Source organism: Musa acuminata, chromosome BXJ2-1, assembly GCF_036884655.1.
Source record: "Musa acuminata AAA Group cultivar baxijiao chromosome BXJ2-1, Cavendish_Baxijiao_AAA, whole genome shotgun sequence".
NCBI classification, from domain to species: domain Eukaryota; kingdom Viridiplantae; phylum Streptophyta; class Magnoliopsida; order Zingiberales; family Musaceae; genus Musa; species Musa acuminata.
In genome coordinates, this window is record NC_088338.1 from 33,916,531 (window position 1) to 33,936,763 (window position 20,233).

The following is a 20,233-nucleotide window of genomic DNA, read 5'->3' on the forward strand; positions in this document are numbered from 1 at the left end:
ATAAACGAATATTCGGTGAATATAAATGGTGACCATGCAATTTAATTTTAGGATATTACTATCTATAATCATATTATCCAGAATAAATATTTATTTATGTCGGTCTTATAAAAAAATGGGTTTCTTGCTATGAGCTTCAACTCGAAATTGGATTTATCGATTCAGATGATAATATATGTTGTGCTATTTGTATTAATGTTTCTAAATCGAGCCTTCAAGGAGCCACACATGGTCAAGCAAAGTCATATTCGAGCTTGTCTTGTCGAGGAAATTAAACACAGTTTCACTTTGAGTTCGACTCGGTCGTCACGTAGAACAAGCGGAGTCGGAGTCAAATTGTGCTCGGCCTCAAATAATTGCAGAACATCGGGTTAATCCGACGCCCTCGGTACGAACCCACCCCGTTACTCAACGGATGAGGGCGACGCTTTGTGGGCTCCACCGAAAAAGACTGCCTCTGCGACGAGGGGCGATTTAGTAGCATGTTGTCTCATCGGTCGGTGACGGTCTACGAAGCCGTCGGTCCGCAACCCAAACCACATGGCTCGAGCGTGCTTGGTCGAACCGAGATAAATAACGTGAGATGGGCGCATCTCGTGGTCGCTAAAACCATTGTTTCGATCCTTTTTGCCTCTCTATCTCGCCCCGCCGGTGGAGAGAACAGCGAGGGTTGAAAAGGATCAGCCGTACGAGGCGAAAAAAATATCCCAAATTTCTCCGGGGTTTCTCCGATTCTTCGCCGATTGGTCTCTCCTTTTCTTTTCAGATCTCCATCTCTCCGTTCCTTTCGTAGTTCCTCACCTTTTATTTCGTATCTCAACTGCGAGGAGTCTAAGTTTTCCCCCTCTGTTCGATTATTTTTCTAATTTTCGTTTCTTTTTTGATCTCTTTCCTCTCGACGTTTGGCTGTTTGCTTCTGATCTGCCAGAAAGGAGCCCTCTTGACGCAATCATCGGCCTCAAGGGGCCCTTTTTTTTGGGGGGGTATTTAGGGTTTCGTTTATGTTTGCTTGTTTCTGGTCGTCTTGAATCGTAGTCGTAAGTGCTTGCATCGGATTGTTTGATTCAGTTCTCTGAGGAAGTTGGTTCCGGTGGGATGACGAGTCAGGGCGTTGAGCCTGTCGTTGCTGTTGATTCAAGATCCACTGAGGTAATTATGTTTTATCGTTACCATCTCACTTTATATATTTCTTTTGTTTTATGGAGTAGGAAGGAAGTAAGTAGTTGTATGTATTGGAAGAAAAGCAATTTGGAAAGTATGTTGCTCAACATTAGCACCCTCAGGTAGTTCTGTAGATTCCAGTGTTTATACAGAAATTATAAGCTGCGGCATCTGGTGGGGAGATATATAATTTGTTAATCTGGATAACAAGTAGGTTAATTAGGATTGTTTGCAAAATCTGCATGGCAGTTCCTGGTACATCCGTTTGAGGCTTTATCTCCTCTGGTTGTAGGGTTTGCATATGTTTACCCTTCCTAGATCTCGCATTGGCCGAACCGTCGTGGATTGGCCATCCTTTTTACCATATTTCTAGGAACACTTATTTTTTCTTATATAATTTGTTCATTGCTATTCTTTGTTTATTAATTTCAGGCCTCACTTAACATTTGTTTCCCTTTTCTTTTTCATACTTCTCAGGCTGTAGATGTAGGTCAACCTCATGGGTCTTCATACCCATCTTCACATCCTGGGCCGCAATCTTTGCCTTCTTCATCAGGACAGTTGACTGTTTCAAGCTCTGGCTATCATTATGATCCACAAAGACAGATGTCTGTCTCGGGAGACACTCAAGAAGGAATTAACACTGCATCTCACGCATCTACCTCAACTAATCTAGGTGCAGAGAATGCAGCACAAGCATATTCTGGTTATGTGCCTTACTCAAGTTCTACTGTACCATATAACTATACTTCAGTGGGATACCAAAATTCCTTTTATGGTTATCATCTACAAGGCAATGATTCATCTACTCAGCAAATCGGAGGAGATCAAAATTCAGGTGCTGCTTATCAGCCTCTTAGCACATTTCAGAATTCAGGGTCTTATGTTGCTCCTACTAGTTATTTAGGCACTTATTACAATGCTGGTGATAATCAGACTGGGACAGGATATGAAACTAACAGCTACAATTATCAGACAAGCTTATGGAATGATGGAAATTACCATAGTTATCCATACCATCATTATTCGAGCTACACAACCTCATCCACAAGTTCGGCTCAGAGTTCTGCTACTATATCTGGAAATTCTCTTTATTATCAGCAGCAGTATAATAACTGGCCTTACTATCAAAGCCAACCTGCACCTATTGTCAATGGTGCAGCAGGGTTAGAGAATACATCTGCTACCAGTCTTCAGTCTGCTGGATACTCGGCTGAAGGTGCTAGTAGTGGTTATCCCTATATCAGTAACCAGCCACCACCACCTGGCACAACATCATGGAGAGAAGATTCTAGACCCTCAGGGATGCCTTCTTTTCAGGTATGAACTTTTGACAGCTATTTTTGTTGGAGTCTTGTCCCACTCTCTTTCTCTGTATGAGCACTATTAATAAGGTTTGCTCTATGATCATACAAGGAGGTGTTTTGGCTGGTACGTGCTGATGATAAGTTATTGACATGGAAATTTGTGCCATGTTGATTTCATCTTAACATAGCCCTGGCAAAATATTTGTCCTTCATCATGAGGTCCATGTGATTTGCAACTTGCTACCAAGTAAATATAGTGGAGGCTTTTTGCTGTTACAGCCCTAGCTAGCCAAAGAGAAAATATAGCAATAGTTAATCCTTATGTAATATATTAATTACGAAATACAACATATTATTCATGGCTAAATGTCTATGTTAGTATGTCCTTTTATTTGCTAAATGGTGAACTATTTCTAGGTGCCTTAATCTGCAGCTGCAACATTTGATTTTAGGAATCATGCACTTGGTTTATAGATGTCATGAGCTTGGTTCATACATTTTACAGTCTCAAAAGCTTTTTGGAGGTTTTTTGTGACCACATTCTTTTTTGTTTTATCATGCATGGCATGTCAAAAAAAATGACAATCTCTTTCGATATAGTCTTTGACAATCAAATAGCTTTTTGTTATAAAGTCTAATGTTCATTATATGTTGGAAAGTAATTGTCTAATCATTGAATATCCAATGTTTTTTTGGTAGATGTGTTATTCTGTTTAAGCAGTTAATTTATTTGGTTCAGTGTGCTTTTTATATTATATATGTAGTCCAGGATGTTACTTATTAGTTGGATCTATTTCTTTGATGATTACCTTGTACTATATTTTGTGACATTTGACCTCAACAATGCTTTGTCATGTCAGCATAACCAACTTTGTGCTTCTTGTTCTTAGGTCAGATGTAGGTAATGAGCTTATGACCACGGCATGTCTAATTTAAGATGCAGTAATGTGTAGAAAGTTGAATGCTAATTTTTATGCAGAATACTATGGCTTTTAATTGGTTTCTGTAATCATTGAGGTGAATCTAATTTTGTTACATGCGTTATGCAAAAATACATTTCACGCTAAGGTAGAATATAATTTTTTGTTTTTAAGGATGACCACGAAGTTTTCTTTCAAATGAAAAGCTGAAGTTTGGTTCTCTTTTGCTATGAAACTTGTGACAACCTTTTTAGATACATAATAATCTTTTGCATGTTGTGTCCCTACGACTTGAGAATAATCATTATGTGCATCATGGAATGCTTCAATTGTGAGGTTATCTTTTATTTGATCTACATCTTTTTTATATGGTCTATGCAAATTGCTACTGATTTTGGTTATGTGCTTATTTTTTTAATGCTGATAGGGAAAAGAAGCTGTTACACCATATCATTTGAATAAAAATTGGGAAGCTGTTGCGCCAGGAATGCAGACCCACCATATTAATCAGTCCTCATACTTCCAGCAACCCTTGAACTCGACTCCTCTCCCAAATGAGAAACATGCAAATGAACAAAAGGTTCTTTATTCACTAGCTCCCAACTTACAACATGCTGCTTCCAATCAGGTACCTGAGAATTTTCAGCCGCCACTACAAACAGTCCCCTTGACAGAGACACGCCAGGTAAGTAAAATGCAGATTCCTACAAACCCTAGGATTGCTCCAAATGTGGGAGTCAGCATGCTGAAAACCCAGAAGGACAGCTGCATTGTCAGTGCAGCAACAAAACCGGCTTACATCAGTGTTTCAGTGCCCAAGCCCAGTAATCAGTCATCTTCAGAAGATGATGCTGGGGCGATCACCAAGGTGATCATATCCTTTTTTTTAAACTCAGTCTTCTAGTTTGTTTAGCAGAGCTGCAGAAGTATTTATGTTAAAGGCTTTTCTCATTTTTAATTGTCTATTTTCTGAAACAATATTTATATAGTAATTAAGAAATTGACCTACTCAGTTGTTTTAGTTGTTCCTTTTGCTTCTTGGAACTGTCTTTTCTTCACTTTCTTTAGCTTGGTTTTCCGATGGCTTCATCAGGGAACATTTTCTCCGTCATTTTGTGCTTATGTGGAGAGGTCTTTTGCTCGTTGCAAGGATGATGCCCAAAGGTCTGCTAATCAAAGCATATTGAAGCAGGTTGAACCTTGTTTTCGATACTCAGTTATCTTGTTGTTGTTTATATCATGCTCGCTGTCTTTAATGGTATATACTACAAATTTATTCACCTGTCACTGAAATATTTTAATTTAGGCGAAGCTACATTCTGTTTAGTATAAGGAAATCCTAGACAAGGATTTTCATGTAAACAGATAGTTTTCTTTTTTCCTTTTATGTTTGAAGTTAAAGAACAGAAAGTTATTTTGTGGAAATTTGGACTACAAATTAATTTGAAAGAAGGATTAAAAACTTAACTGTTCATTTTCAATGAAATTATTTGAGAACTATACAATTTCTTGTTATTTTGGTTGTTCTACTAAAAATTAATGGAAACAAGGTTTTCTAAGGAAAGCATTCTGTCTAGGGTTTTCCATGCAACAGAAGAATATTAACACCATATGTTTTTTTTATTTGAAATTTTACGCTTTAGTTGGTAGGACTATTGGAGCAACAATACTTTTAAAATTTTGATAGAATTTCCAATAAGCTACATCTGAAGGAACTGATTGCTAGAAACTCTTATCATGAATAGTAAAATTTGGCATAACTTTATTAAGTTCAATTCATGATTCAACACAGTCTTGGAATGTGGAGGAAGTTGAAGGTGTACCTGTAATGATCCACAAATGCATAATTTTGCTCTCAAGAAATACGCTAGACATCTTTTTCTACTTTTGCACTTCAGTGCTAAAAATATTACTTTTAATATGTATATTTTGTGATATTGATGGCTTTCTACAGGGAGAATTTTTCCATTCTGGAGTGCCAGTAACTTGTGATAGACGTTTGATGCTGTTTGATCTGTAAACTACTTTGATATATTTATTCGTTGCTTTATTTTTTTTCCTCTTTGTTCTGTATAGATGATTACCATGGCGACTGCTGATGGAACACTTTTTACAAAAAATTGGGATACTGAGCCACTTTTCTCCTTGCCAGTTGATCAGAGGTATGTCACAACTTATGCATATCAGGGATTCTTAAGCTGCTTCATACTCATTCTAAGATTTATCTCAACTATTCCTTGGATGTTGTGTTAGCTGTTCAATTGAAGACTAGTTTGTGGTTATCTAGGAATTGATAACATTTTGGTTGTTAGTTTCAGCATTGATTGAAAGACAAGCGTTTGAAGTATATAACATCTACTATTTAATCTTAGTTTTGAAATATTTTACTTCATTGTGGAAAGTGGCATTAATAATTGGGTTGAGCATTAATGGCAACAACGATTGGAAAGTCAAAGTATATAAAATGCACCATATCAAGCTTTACAACATCAGGATCAAGATTAAGCAAAGTAGGGGCAGTTATAAATAAATATAAAATGTCAGAATATCAAAATTAAAGATTTTTAAAAATAGCAAAAGAATTTTTAAAATAAAGAAACTTTCTCCCATGTTTTTGCCTTGTGTCATTGCTTGCATTGCTAGCTGCATCACCCTTTGTGCACCACATTTGCTAGGATCACTTGAGTTGCAATATCAGTATAATCTATTTTTCTCACATTGCTTTCATCGACTGTACTACAACATCAAGGCCTTGAGATTCCTATCAATAGAAGGCAATGGTTTACTGACCCATGCTTGGATTAGGGGCAGTTATAAATACATATAAAATGTCAGAATATCAAAAATAAAAAAAATTAAAAATAGCAAAAGAATTTTAAAAATAAAGAAGCTTTCTCCCATGTTTTTTCCTTGTGTCATTGCTTGCATTTGCTAGCTGCATCACCCTTTGTGCACCACATTTGCTAGGCTCACTTGAGGTGCAATATCAGTATAATATATTTTTCTTGCATTGCATTCATTGTTTGTACTACAACATCAAGGTCTTGAGATTCCTATCAATAGAAGGCAAGGGTTTACTGATCCCTGCTTGGATTAGGATGAGTATAGGAGCTCCAAACCACACAGAACTACAACTGGATCTATGCCCTCATAAAGGTTAACAGAAGAGGAACTGGACTTGATCTCAGAAAATTGTCTATAATTTTTATATTATTTAATGTTCAGTCAGTTGAAAAATACAAGTATAGGGAACCTGCAACAGGTCTGTCTTTTACTTTTGCTTTAAAATTCTTCATAAAAATTGGCAGCTCTTAAGTTTACTACGCACCTCAATCTTCACCATCCAACATCATGCTACATGTGAAAAGATAGAGCCATTCTTGTTGTCAATTGTATATGTGTCATGCAGGAAAATTAGTGTCAGTTATGCAGGAGCTCTTTTGTTTGTTTTTTCTCAGAAAAAAAATAGTACTTAAGGCTGTTTTGACAAATGTAATAAGTTGTCACAATATTTTCCATATCTTCACATGATCTACTAGATTACCCAGGGTTAAGGAAAAAGAAAAAGTAGAAATGGAGGAAGATAAAATTTGTGTAGATTAATGATTCTGCTGGACAAAGAATTTGGGTTTAATTGAACTTCTATGTGAAGAAGAAAGTCAATACAATTAACTATATTATGGGAGGAGAAGATTATACGGTGAAACAAATTTGGAAAAATGTCTTCCACAAAGAAAGAAAGATGATTGATTAGTCTCAACTTGGAAGATGTACTTTTCTATTCTAATTTTTTCTTATTTCTTTAGATTTTATTTTTATATGAGGGATTTATTAAAAGGATGAAAGGGTTGTACATAGTACATACTGTTATGGTTAAACAAATGAAACTTTTATTTTTCTCAATCTGCATGACAAGAAGTTAGACTTCCATCCCTAGGAATGATTCCTTGATCCAGAGTGAGCTTCATAGTTATTCTTGATGATGCAATTCAATCCTCTATTGTTGAAGCTCGTCTAGTGTGATGCTTAGGAACTGGAGTGAATTTGTGTACTTATCTTTTCCTTTTCACTTTGTTTTCCATATGTTCAAATTATAAAAAAATAACTATTTTTTGCTCCTCTCCATGCTTTCTTCCTGCATTACCAGGTGTACTTGTGTGTAAGTTCTTACAATATCTGAAGCTTAAAATCATGTGGCATGGATGTCTGCTCCATTCTGTACCTACACAGAAAGCCCCATTAATTAATTGTTTAATTTAGCCAAACAGAACAGAATTTAATATGAACACCCATGTATACTTGAAACGTGAAATATTTTAGTAGGTACTTTGCACTTGACTACATTAATGTAAACATTTGAATGCAGCATTGAGGGGTATGGCCAGGCACTTGGCATGCATGCTGTGCCAGCAAAATGATGCATGGACAGAGTGTGATATTTGATTCTTGGTGATATGTATGTGGTTGAGACATATAGACATACGTTTCACTTTTGGTCTTATATAGAGACAAATGTCAATTAAGTATTATAATTTTACTGTTACTATCACAGTATCTAGGGTCCGTAACTTATAAGAAGGCTTCTTGATGGTTTTTCTCTTCTGCAGCAGTCAACAATGTTTAGTTTCTGACTCTTCCTTGCCAACACATAAACGGAGCCCTACTAGGCGAAAAAGTCGATGGGAACCTATTGCAGATGAAAAGTTGGGTGAGAAACTCACATCTGTTGATTCTCATTCAGCAATTGATGCTAGATGGGGGCAGGTTGAAGCTGCTGAAAAAAAGGTAACTTATTTATCTATTTATTTGGTCGAAGTTGAACTTTTTTGTCAGATTTCTTTTTTTTTTGCCCAAGTCTTGTTCCTGTTCCTGGAAATCTGGACTTTTTTTGAAAATGTGGTGTGTTGCAACCACTAGCCTTTGTGTGCTGGTCATGTGCTTGGTGATGTCAAATTAGCTTTCAAGTGAATAATTTGTTAAGGTTAAATTGGAAATATTTTGTAAGTTCCATTTACAAAATCTTACATTACTGTTAGTATATACAAGTATGACATCATAAATGGGGTTTGCAGATCAAGATGCAATATCCCTATTTCTATATGATGATAAATATCTGTTATTGACATTTTTGCATTTTGAGTGGTAAATAGTTTTTTGCTGATCTACAAGTGTATGACCCTTTCTTATTTGGTTGGTGATACTGCAGGTTGATAGCAAAATCTCTGAGAGCAAGTCAGTTAATGGTTGGGGTGGGTTTAAGTATGCTTCCTTTCAACAGCAATCTGCTTTACAAAAATTTGGTCAGAGGCCAAACAAGAAGCAACGATTTTCTGACACTTCGAGTGTAACTGAGAATGGTGATCCTTCAAGTGATAGTGATAAAGAGCAGAATCTAACCAAATATTATGCCAGTGCAATTGCACTAGCCAATTCACCTGAGGAAAAGAGGAAACGGGAAAATCGATTTAAGCGTTTTGAAAAAGGACAGGGAAATCAAGCAGAATTGACAAATTTTAGGCCTAAAACTGCTGGTGGTGGCAGTATGTACACAAGAAGAGCTGGCGCTTTGCTAAAAGCCAAAAGTTATGAAGATGGTTGCAACAAGGCTGTTGAAGATATTGACTGGGATTCTCTCACAGTCAAAGGGACTTGCCAGGAAATTGAAAAACGTTATCTTCGTCTTACATCTGCACCTGATCCTTCAACTGTAATAGTCATTTGCATCACTCTATACAGTTCTGATATGCATGATCTGCATACTTCATTTCTTGATGTTTCCAAGCTGTTGTTTATCCAATAAATTTTCAGAAATTCCATTGTATTTTTTGCTGTAACTGTTCTTTTGCAGGTAAGGCCAGAGGAAGTTTTGGAAAAAGCTCTACAGATGGTTCAGTCATCTCAAAAAAATTATCTATACAAATGTGATCAACTAAAATCCATTCGCCAAGATCTTACTGTGCAAAGGATACAGAATGCGCTTACTGTAAAGGTTCTCTTCTACTACCTTCTTGCTGTTTTAATGTGGAACTTTGTAGCCTATTTCGTTGTTATTTTTTACTTGTGCCAGAATTGACTGGGTAACTTGAATAATATATTTTGGCAAAATTGTTCAGAATTTTCATTGTGGGACATAATGGAAGAGTCTGTTGAGTTCCATTTAATTTCATAACGCATGCTTTTATTCATTTGTTGTATACTATTAACCAATAGTCATATGCTTAGAGTTCTTTTATTTCTTGTTATAGGTGTATGAAACTCATGCAAGATTGGCTCTAGAAGCAGGTGATTTGCCTGAGTTTAATCAGGTTAGTTCACCATACCATTTGGATGTTCAACATTTCAGACTATCCGTTGTCGTTTATCATCTTACTACAGCTATAATAGTATTGAGATGCAGAAGTTCTACATTTGGCAGTATTTGATGATGATGTTTGAACCAAGGATTGAAATATTGTATTGTACTGGAGTTTCGACATTCGCTCGGTACGGTACGGTACTATATACCGAGTGGTATATCGCTCGGTATACCGTCGAGATATATATATATATATATATATATATATATATATATATATATATATATAAAATAAAATAAAATAAAATAAAATAAATTTTTCGACGACGTCGCCTCTTTGCTCCCAAGGTGGGGTGACGTCGCTTATATATATATATATATATATATATATATATATATATATATATATATATATATATATATATATATATATATATATATATATATATATATATATATATATATATATATATAACTAAAAAAAAAAGTGTGACGTTGCCTCTCTTCTCCCCATGCGGGGCGACATCGCCTTTATATATATATATATATATTGTTATATATAAAAAGTAAAAAAAAATCTGTGATGTCGCATATATATATATATATATATATATATATATATATATAATACTGCCCAGTAGCGGACGGTCCGTGTACTGGTTTGCTAACGGACCGGTACGTACTGCCCGGTACGAGCGGTATTATTTGAAATTGAAAACCTTGGTTTGAACATAGTCAACAAATTTCCTATTGATGTGACTCTTTATCCATCCACATGAGCTATTTTCTTCTTTACGGAATTCTAATTTCTAATGCCCATATAATGGCTGCCATGACCTTGGCAAATTTGATATACATGTATTTGAATTTTGAACTGCATCTAATTTGCTTTGCAAGTAATTATGTATTCTCCTCCAGATTTTGCATGTTTGTTCATCCATTAGTAGATTTTATGCAGCAAAGTTATGTAGTTTTCATTGTCACATTCCATTTAGAGGGTTTTGTAGCCACAAAGCTTAGTTACATAATGAAGTTTTTTTAACTTAACACATTATTTGAAAATAAAAGAAAAGGAGGATTATTTAGCACTTTAACAGGTGGAGATATTAAACTGAAACATGAATCAATATAAAGAGAGAAAAAAATCATTGTGGTACATTATGTTGTATTTAACCTATCCTCCACATGCCCAACATGCAGTGCCAGTCACAGTTGCAAAGACTTTATGCGGAAGGCATCCAGGGGTGTTATATGGAGTTTGCTGCATACAATTTGCTTTCTATTATCTTGCACTCCAACAATAAAAGTGACCTATTGTCATCCATGACAAGGTATTTAACGTTTTTTTTTTCTTCAAATGGCTATTATATTTCCTTTGTGTCTTTTACAAAGAATGTCATGACCATTTTCTATTTCTGAAATTTCATATTCAATTTGTTATCCCATAATCTAGCACGACAAATGAATCATAATAAATATTTACCATTAACAAGTCTAGTGTTCCTGTTGTTCTTTGTGTCTATATTGCCCACTGAACCATGTATCATAGAGCTGTTATCGAATTTATCTTCGAGAAACAGCTATGCTCAAGCATCCTCACCATTTATTCTAATAGAAAGCATTACAATCAGAAGTTCTGCAAAGTATGGTCTCAGTATCCAACCACCTTTTGCATTTTCTTTATTGGTTCTTCTGCCTGAAGCTATCTTCCCTTTGTAGGCTAAGCTTGAATGTTTTTTTATCTTTATAAGCAATATTAAAAAAGTTGAAAGCCCGGTGCACAAGATTTCTGACAATATTGGATTTGTTAATGGTCAAGTCACATTACTCTGTAAGGAAAGCAGCTGTTTTCATAATTCAGATCTTGGTCACCTAGGATGCAGAGCAACCTCTCCTTACAGTCAACACTTACCTTTAACTTTTTATTTATCTGTATTTCTTCAATTGCATTATGAGTAACGCCTAGATCTGATTAATGCTCTTCCGCATGTTTATCTAAATGCTATTTGTTTAGTAAGGGCCATCTAGTGCCTACACTTACCCTATTAATTGCGTGCATGTTATGCTATGATAAATTGACTATTGCCTTCGTAATTTGATATGACAAAGATCTTAGTCCAACACTTTGGATGACTAGAAATCTTCCAACAAGTTTGGTCTGTCCAAATGTTGGAGCAGCATAAACTGTAAATCGCACCTTTTGACTGCTTTGAGAAACCTAAGCAGTTTGTCATGGGGAAATTTTATTTTATTCAACACAAACATATATTATTTAAAGATGCTTTTTACGTTCATACCTTTAATGTGGCTTAATTATCTCCATCATCCCACTAATTATGCCTAAAAGACATGGCACCATCATTTTCTTTGTTAATATGTGAGTGTTTGACTGGGTATTCGAGAATGGTGTGGGAATCACATCTCATATATTTACTCTTAATAGTAATTATTATACAGTCTACTTACATATGCTTAATGTCTTCATTTTCAGGTTATCAGCTAAAGCAAAAGATGATGAAGCTGTTAAGCATTCTCTTGCAGTTCACTCTGCTGTTTCATCAGGGAATTTTATTCTGTTTTTTAGATTGTACAAGACAGCACCCAATTTAAACACTTTTCTTATGGGTACCTCCTCTTTAAATCTACTTGCTTTATCATTTTCTTTAGTAACAATTAATATTACAAGTCCTTGGATACAGATCTCTACGTGGAGAAGATGCGATTTGAGGCTGTACAATGCATGTCCAAATCATATCGCCCAGTCATCCCTGTTGCTTATATTACTTGCGCCTTGGGCTTCTCAAAAGCTATACAAATGGATGACAGTCAGGATACAAGCATAGAAGGAGTTGAAGAATGTGAGGAATGGTTAAGGGCACATGGTGCTGTTCTCACTGTTGATAACAATGGAGAGTTGCAGCTGGATGCAAAGGTATTGTGCATTACCTATCTTATTGCTTTCATAGCTGCGAAACGTTTTGGTGGATGACTTCCATTTTGGGGAGACAATGAAATTGAACTTGCTAATACACAGCATACACCATTACACCAGATATGTTTCTTATTCATTTATGAGATTTACCAAAATTCCTTCAGCTGTAGTGGTATGTAGAAATGGTTTGGTAGTTATAAGAGTTCCTTGACCTCACTGCTACAGTGCTATCTCAAGACTTAGCAAGAATAGAACAACCTGGAATCATCAAAATACAGTGGTAGTTTTTTTAAAGAAAAAGGTGTTTTTTTACTGCCACAGTTCTCACTAAATCAAAAGCAGCCTTCCATTTTCTGCAAGAGCCAAGCTAGCTCTTGCCCTATCCAGCCAAGTGTGCAGCATGTGGACTCAACACAAGCTACCTTGAAAAGAGTTGACCCTTACCTGTGATTAAGAGAACCTATCATGCTATCATCCATGAGTAGCTGTGAATTCCTGGGGCTAGACTTTGTGGAATTTGGAATGTAGTTAGCACATTAGAGTATAGGATTTTAATTAGTCACTAGTTGCTTCGAATTTATCTCAAGAAACTGCTGGTGCAGTTTTACTTAATGAGAATGTCGAATTCAAACTTTTCTATGTTATTGCAATGTTCAAATTTGTCAAGTGGAATTTGTTGTCTTACCATGATAACTTGCTACGGTCGGTTCTCATGGGAGAGAGACAGCCACTAATTTCCAAACTGTATGTACATATTATACTTTTTCATGAATGATGTTGGTTTTTAGTCAAGTTACAAGTTGTTTTGTTTTTGGATTGCACATTGTTATGCTCCTTTCGATTTTGTTTTAGGCTTCCTCCACCACACTCTACATGCCAGAACAAGAAGATGCTGTTGCTCACGGAGATGCAAGTCTTGCGGTCGATGATTTTCTTACTCGGACATCATGATCATGGCATCTTTGTTGTATACTACCTTGTGTACAACGGAACAGAAGAAATTTATAATCAGTTTTGCTCATCTGAGGGAGCTACGGAGGCTAATAAACCAGTCGACGAAACGTACCCTACTCGTGAAACAGGTAATGAAGATGAAGATGGGTGAGTCATTTTAAGTACAATGTGTTTGCCTGCTTTTAAGTGGCATCCCAAGTGAAACAGCTTGGTTGAATCTTTTTGAGTATAGTTTTCAGATTCCTTTTGTGTAGAGCAAACTCTTATTAAGACCGACGACCAAGTTCAGCTTCCCGTACAGTGTAAGCCATTATGCAAGCTACCTAAGGAGATGAGGACTTTTAATAATGGCATATACTGTGTGTTCGATATAGAACATGATGTCAATGCCATTATATTCTCAATCATGTAAAGGATCAGGCCAATGCATTTTGGTCTCAAGCTAATACAATGATGTTTTGATTCGATTAGTAGGTTACATATTTGTCTCCTTTTTTTCCTTTTTATGATGATCATGTTATTCTTCATTTGGAAGTTTACTCTTTTTCTCCAAGAGATTTTGATTATGATGTCTATTCCGACACGTGCGATTAAAAAAAAAAAATCACAAAAATCGTATTTTATTTACCCGTCCAAAGTGTTAGTATTGCTTTGACTGGAATTCGAGTCATCATACATAGTGATTTTATGGAAAGAGGTCACACATTAAAATACTCCTATTCTCATAGTGCACGTAAACGGCTTTTGGCATTTTTAAATATTAAAAAAAAAAGGAAACTTTTTCCAATCAAAACCTATCCGAGTGGTAGATCGGACCGGTTATAGTATTTTTGAATGTTATCCTATTTTTTTTTTTTTATAAAAAATATATGAAGAGCTTCCTAAGTTCATGAAACCCACCCAAATTCTCTACAAATTATTTTATAAAATTCAAAAACTTATGGTAAGATTAATAATTAAGAATTTGTTAGGATTTAAAGTAACTAAAGCTTAGTTACAAGGTTCTTGATAAGGTAACCAATGGTTTGGATTGTTTATAGAAAACATAGTACGCACATTCAATGGCATTATGATAGGATAAGATCCCATTCGTATTTATTGTCATCCTTCCATGATAAATGGTCACAAACATGACACCTAACTAAAAGTAAGGTCAAGTGAGCAAGAAATTAGAATTTTTATCATTATTTGTATCGAAAATATGTCAAAACCTTCTCAATTTTCATCCCAAACCCGATTAAACTTTCATCCAATTTTCATCATTCTATAAAATCTTTAAACCTATAATGAGGTTGTTAATTAATGTTGGTTGAGGATTTAATTAATTAAGGTATGACTATAATGTTTTGGTTTATAAGTCCATTTACGAACACTAAAATGGGATATTATCGTACTCATTATTATTATATTTAGTAAACGAACACAAATATTATCAGGTTTCTAACATATATATAGACCAAAATTTAAGGGTTAGAGGAGAAAAATAAGAATTTATTATCTCTTTATTGTAAAATTTATTAAGATAGAAAATCTTAATTTTCATACAAAGGATAAATGACGAATGTGAGATTCGAGTCCAAGATCTTGTGATATATTATTAAAATCCTTATCAACTAAGCTAACTAATACCTTTAAAATGTTGGTGTATCGGAAACTCTTACCAAAAGTTGAAGGTTTGAAACCACGATTAATATATATTCTATGTATAAAATATTAGTATGATAGTGTACAAAACTCTTTTAGTGTATCGTATCACCATACCAGAAGAGTTCAAAACATCATTCGATATATTTTCTATCTTCAACGTTAATTTGATGGTGGTGTACTCGATCTTCTTACCAAAGGTTGAGGATATGAAACCTCAACTAACACATTTTAGTACTAGACCCTCATTCGAAGGTTTGTATTAAATCTTCTAACTAAATGTTGAGGATTCAAAATCTCATTCGATATATTATTATATCTTAAATATTAATATGGTGATAGTATATAAAATCATCTTATCAAAGTTAAGAATTCAAAACCTTATCTAATATATTTTATACCTCAAACAGATGTAGTGGCATACCAGACCCTCTTACAAAAGGTTGAGGATATGAAATATCAACTGATAATATTCTTGATTACTAACTTATAATATTATAATTCTATCCAAAAACACTATAATTAGTTTAATAAACTAAAACAGTTTAACACTATTGAGGAGTATCGTATTTGGTTTGGTCGGTCCAACATATTGCATTGGTTGATTCTTGGTAGGTAAAAATATTTTTGTAATAGGAGGTGAGTCTTAATATTTCAAAATTATAAAAATTCTCTTTGAATTTTATTCTTTTGGGGGCAAAGGGAGAGTAACCAAAATAGAGTTTGGTATAAAAAACCACTAAAATCTTAGTTTTCTTTTTTTTTTTTCTTTTTTAGATATTGACAAAAGACAAATCCTTCAATCAAACTAAGGAGAACTCCAAAAAAAGTTAATGGAGAGTAAAAGCGAAATGCTTGTTTTTGTCTTTTATGTGTGGGCCTCCCAAGCTCCTTGCCAAAAAAAGTGAAAAGACGTTTCAAAATAGGATAAATGCTCGATTTGTATGAAAGTAATCCTCCCAATAGTGTGGTCAACACCACACCCTAGAGAGAATGTCATCTTGTCCATCCATATTTCATGGAATGAACTACATCTACTAGAAACCAACGGCTAAGGATTTTCTACAAAAATATTGATATAATTTACTTCAAACATACTATTTGGTCAGTTGACCTATCGGCTCAATCAATAAACCAGCGATCATATATATATATATATATATATTTGTCTCTTTTGTAGAAAAATAGAGAAGATAAAAGACGTCGGAAGGAAGGTGTCTTGACATTCCACCTACGAAACATCGACAGCCATCACCCTTCAACCTTATCCACAACCCACACCAGAATGCGTTTTCATTCGCCTCTCCTCGCCCACCAAACCAAACTCAATGACGTGCATGCATGCAGACGACGAGATCGACCCTATCATCTTCTTCATCCATCCATCTACACGAAATCCTCCTCTGTGGGCACCCTTATCCTTGACCCGCCGACACCTCTCTCCACTATTCGTCCTTATTCACCACCAACTCAATAATTGCAAGTGTGTTACTCCCAATCATCACCAACAAAGAAATATTGATGGGACAACCTATCCCACCTTCATTTGAGACTCTCTCTCTATCTCTCTCCTGCCAAATAATCCACAATCGTAAGGACTAATCCTCGACCATGTGGGCACCTGCGTTGGCAATCAGTACTGTGATGTATAGGGTGGGCACGAGTCTCCTTCACCGACCGCATATGCATTCGCAAGTCATCCCCAGAAAACATGTTCAACGGCCACACACATCCAAAAGGCTGGCCACTAAATGTCCATTACATATCCGCCCTTGAAGAACAGGATGGAAACTAGATATCTTTTTCTCGAAGTGTTTTTGTTGTCAGAAGCATTATCCATAGGACGCGCCTTATTCCAAGGGTGACGAACCTTTTCCATTCCACCTGCTTCCTTTCCTTTGTCCACTACGGTACACAGATAAGAAGATTACTATACTTGCCTTCTCCTTCCTTGGACTATTCCTTGCCGCTTTGCGGAATCTTTCAGAAAAAGAATTGCTTGGGTTCCAATCGACACCTTCTTTATATGTATTGATCATTAGCAAAGGGGCGGGAGTTGTCTTCACGAAGCTAAGAGGAGGAGTCGAAGGTGATCGATCGATGTCAATGGCGATGCCGTGGGAACTCGCCGTGTACATAGTGAACATGGTGTGGGACGCGCTCGACGGGTGGATATCGTCGTGTCTGTCGGTGGCCGATGAGATCGCGGACGTTCTCAGGGCGGCCAACAGCGCCACCGCCTGATGATTCCCGTTGTGAAGTGTGAGAGCTGCGCACCGGTCTCGTCCGGCAGCTCCGAGTGTTTGTATCCCCTTACCATGTTCACGTTCATCCACGAACATGATTGAAGGCATTCATGATGGAGACATCAGGCTTTTTATAGTGCTTGATAACCAAGTGTTTGTTCTTGTAAATCCATTCTTTCGACATTGAGTTTTTGGATTGCTGCATAAGTTTGGTGTAATGATGTATCAATTCCTTGATTCGACAGAATTTTGATCAATACTTTTGCTCTCGTTGATGTGGATACAGTGTTCTTCTTTCTTATCTCTACCATTTTGTTCAAAAAGACTGTATGTATGAGATTATGTTCGATGTTTGGAAGGAATATTAAACGATGATCATCTAGAAATTGATGTTATAATACGTCTTTGGAGTCCCATTCTCATTCTTGGGATCATTGTAATGATAAAGCATTATTCTTATTATTCTTAAATATTAAAGAAATCATTAGGTATGAATATGTGACTCAGATGATGAAATAGATAGTTAGGAATTGTCCCACCAAAATTATTTTATTTAAAAGAAAAAGATAAATAGTTAGGAATTGTCCCCTAATCATTATCGGGATGGCCCATCCCGCATACAACTGGAAATTAGCCATTATTTGATGATAGATTAAAAGAAAACTTAATGCCTTGATCTACCAAAAGAATATATATTTTGTTCAAAAGACTGTGCATTATTTTTGATATTTGGTAGGAATATAGAAAAAAGAAAAAAGAAAACTGAAATGAAATTGACGAAGTAAAAAAATATGGAAAAATTTTCTCCAAATAGTTTTGGTTTAATTAACCAAAATTTTTCCACCAATGAATTTATCATATTTTTTATTTTTACTTTTTTTAGGAAACATGTCTCTAAGCTTAATATGGGCAACAAAATTGAGCCAATCAAAGGTGCAATGCCCAAATCAAAGCCTCGATCAATCTGACACCCCATAAGTTCTATGATTTATAAGGATATCTTTTTATTCTTGAAAATAAAAATCACAACCAAACCAAATCACCACAAGTTCTGAACCTTTGACCTGATTCAAGTTTTAAATCGATTCGATTATGATTCGATTACCATTTGACTCGAATTGATCCCAATCCTATATCCATCTCTCTCTCTCTCTCTCTCTCTCTCTCTCTCTCTCTTATCATTGTCTATCTTCCTGTCTTCCTCTATCTTATCATAACCTCACCCATGTCGAGGATAGTCCCCTGATGAGTTGACATTGATCTTTCTTTAGTACAACTTAAAATTATGTAGTTTAGGACATTAGCACGGTTGGATGACAACTTAAACTACCAACCCAACCAAGAAATGTGGGGTCCATTCAATTGATTAATTAATGGTAATTTTGAAATTAATCGGTTTAAGAATAAAAACAGTGGGTGTTGATGAAAATTATTAGCGAAACACATTGCAACTCGACGAATTTGATTCGATTAGAGTCAATTTTTAAGATGAATTCTTTGTTTCATGAGAAGGGTAATCGTATTTTGTGTATCATTGATTTGAGTTTAAGATTTTACAATAAATTATTAAAGTCTTTACGATAAATTATTAAAGTCTTTACTAACTACTTCACATCTTTAACCATATTATTATCCATTTACTATTACTTTGTTAATATTCGTATGTGCTATATGTTTTATTTATTTATTTATTTATTTCTAGTAATAATTGATATTGTGCTAATAGTAATACTCCGACAGCTCCTCCACTCCGAGGTAGATGCTGTAAGAAATTTTTGATGAAGCCAACTTGTGTTTCTAAATCATTGTAATAGAAACACAATAAACTAATGCGGAAACGAAATAGCGTACCTCCAGCCATTGTCGCCAAGAATTTCTGCAGAGGTTTCTTCTTGAACTTTGGTTCTTCTCGGCTCAGAACTCTCGCTTTAGATGGTGTAGGAAAGCCTTTCGCTTCAAAGAGATGATTGAGCCAAGGGACCAAAATCCTCATGTATATATAGATGTTCTCCCATCAAGAACATTTATCATCACCAACTCATAACGTTCAAGAATTAATTCAAATTTGTAACGTTTGGACCATAATGAAGAACTTAATGATATTAAATATTTAATTTTATTAATAACGGTTTCATGCATAAAGAATAAGAAACTGAAATCATTTAAACCATAATAAATGAAGAAATTCATGATAATGAATTATGAATCTTAATGAGAACGGTTACGTTATCATTAAATCAGATATTTAATAATAACCGTTACATTCTCCCACTTGGTCCATACGTTTATCTTAATAATTTGAATTAATCTTTCTCGAACAACTTTCTTAAGAAATAAATACATGAATCATAGCGATAAGTCCTCTAAGAGCGAGTATTATCATCCATGTATCACGATGTATTTAGTTTCTTAATCTTAATGTGGTAATATTACTTTATGAATAAACCTTATGTTTATTCTTGGTCCAACAACAATATATTTTCTCAAAATAATGTGCACATAAATGAGAAAATTTCACAATATATAAGAGTTTCAATATCATTACAAAGTGGAACTAAGTCCCATTTTCTTTACATGATCCTTGAATTTTAGAGGTGGCATGCCTTTAGTCAAAGGATCAGCAATCATCAATTCAGTGCTAATGTGCTCAATGACCACTTTCTTTTCTTTTACACGTTCTCTTATGGCTAAATACTTAATGTCGATGTGTTTACTTCGACTTCCACTTTTATTGTTTTTAGCCATAAAGACAGCAGCTGAATTGTCACAGAAAA

General features: G+C 35.2%; 1 protein-coding gene across 4 annotated transcripts; it reads left to right on the forward strand.

Annotated features, from left to right (window-relative positions):
* Positions 1-615: 615 nt before the first annotated feature.
* Positions 616-14,047, forward strand: LOC135599121 (SAC3 family protein A-like). 4 transcript variants are annotated; one of them, XM_065093871.1, is made up of 14 exons: positions 616-746; positions 1,069-1,149; positions 1,639-2,481; positions 3,816-4,256; positions 4,482-4,580; positions 5,465-5,550; positions 7,996-8,173; positions 8,595-9,095; positions 9,237-9,377; positions 9,634-9,693; positions 10,884-11,014; positions 12,175-12,308; positions 12,383-12,615; positions 13,468-14,047. In XM_065093871.1, exons 2-14 carry the CDS (start codon positions 1,096-1,098, stop codon positions 13,564-13,566), a joined length of 3,000 nt encoding a protein of 999 aa, XP_064949943.1. In that variant the 5' UTR covers positions 616-746; positions 1,069-1,095; the 3' UTR covers positions 13,567-14,047. The 4 variants fall into 4 exon arrangements, with proteins under 4 accessions (XP_064949943.1, XP_064949942.1, XP_064949944.1 ...); XM_065093870.1 differs by having other exon boundaries at positions 621-1,149; XM_065093872.1 differs by having other exon boundaries at positions 621-1,149; positions 7,999-8,173.
* The last annotated feature ends 6,186 nt before the right edge of the window (positions 14,048-20,233 follow it).

Coding starts and splice junctions, on each gene's coding strand:
- LOC135599121 (XM_065093871.1), top strand. CDS start 1,096: ATGACGAGTCAGGGCGTTGAGCCTGTCGTTGCTGTTGATTCAAGATCC. Junction 4,257..4,481: donor ATGCTGGGGCGATCACCAAG/GTGATCATATCC, acceptor TGGCTTCATCAG/GGAACATTTTCTCCGTCATT. Junction 11,015..12,174: donor CTATTGTCATCCATGACAAG/GTATTTAACGTT, acceptor CTTCATTTTCAG/GTTATCAGCTAAAGCAAAAG.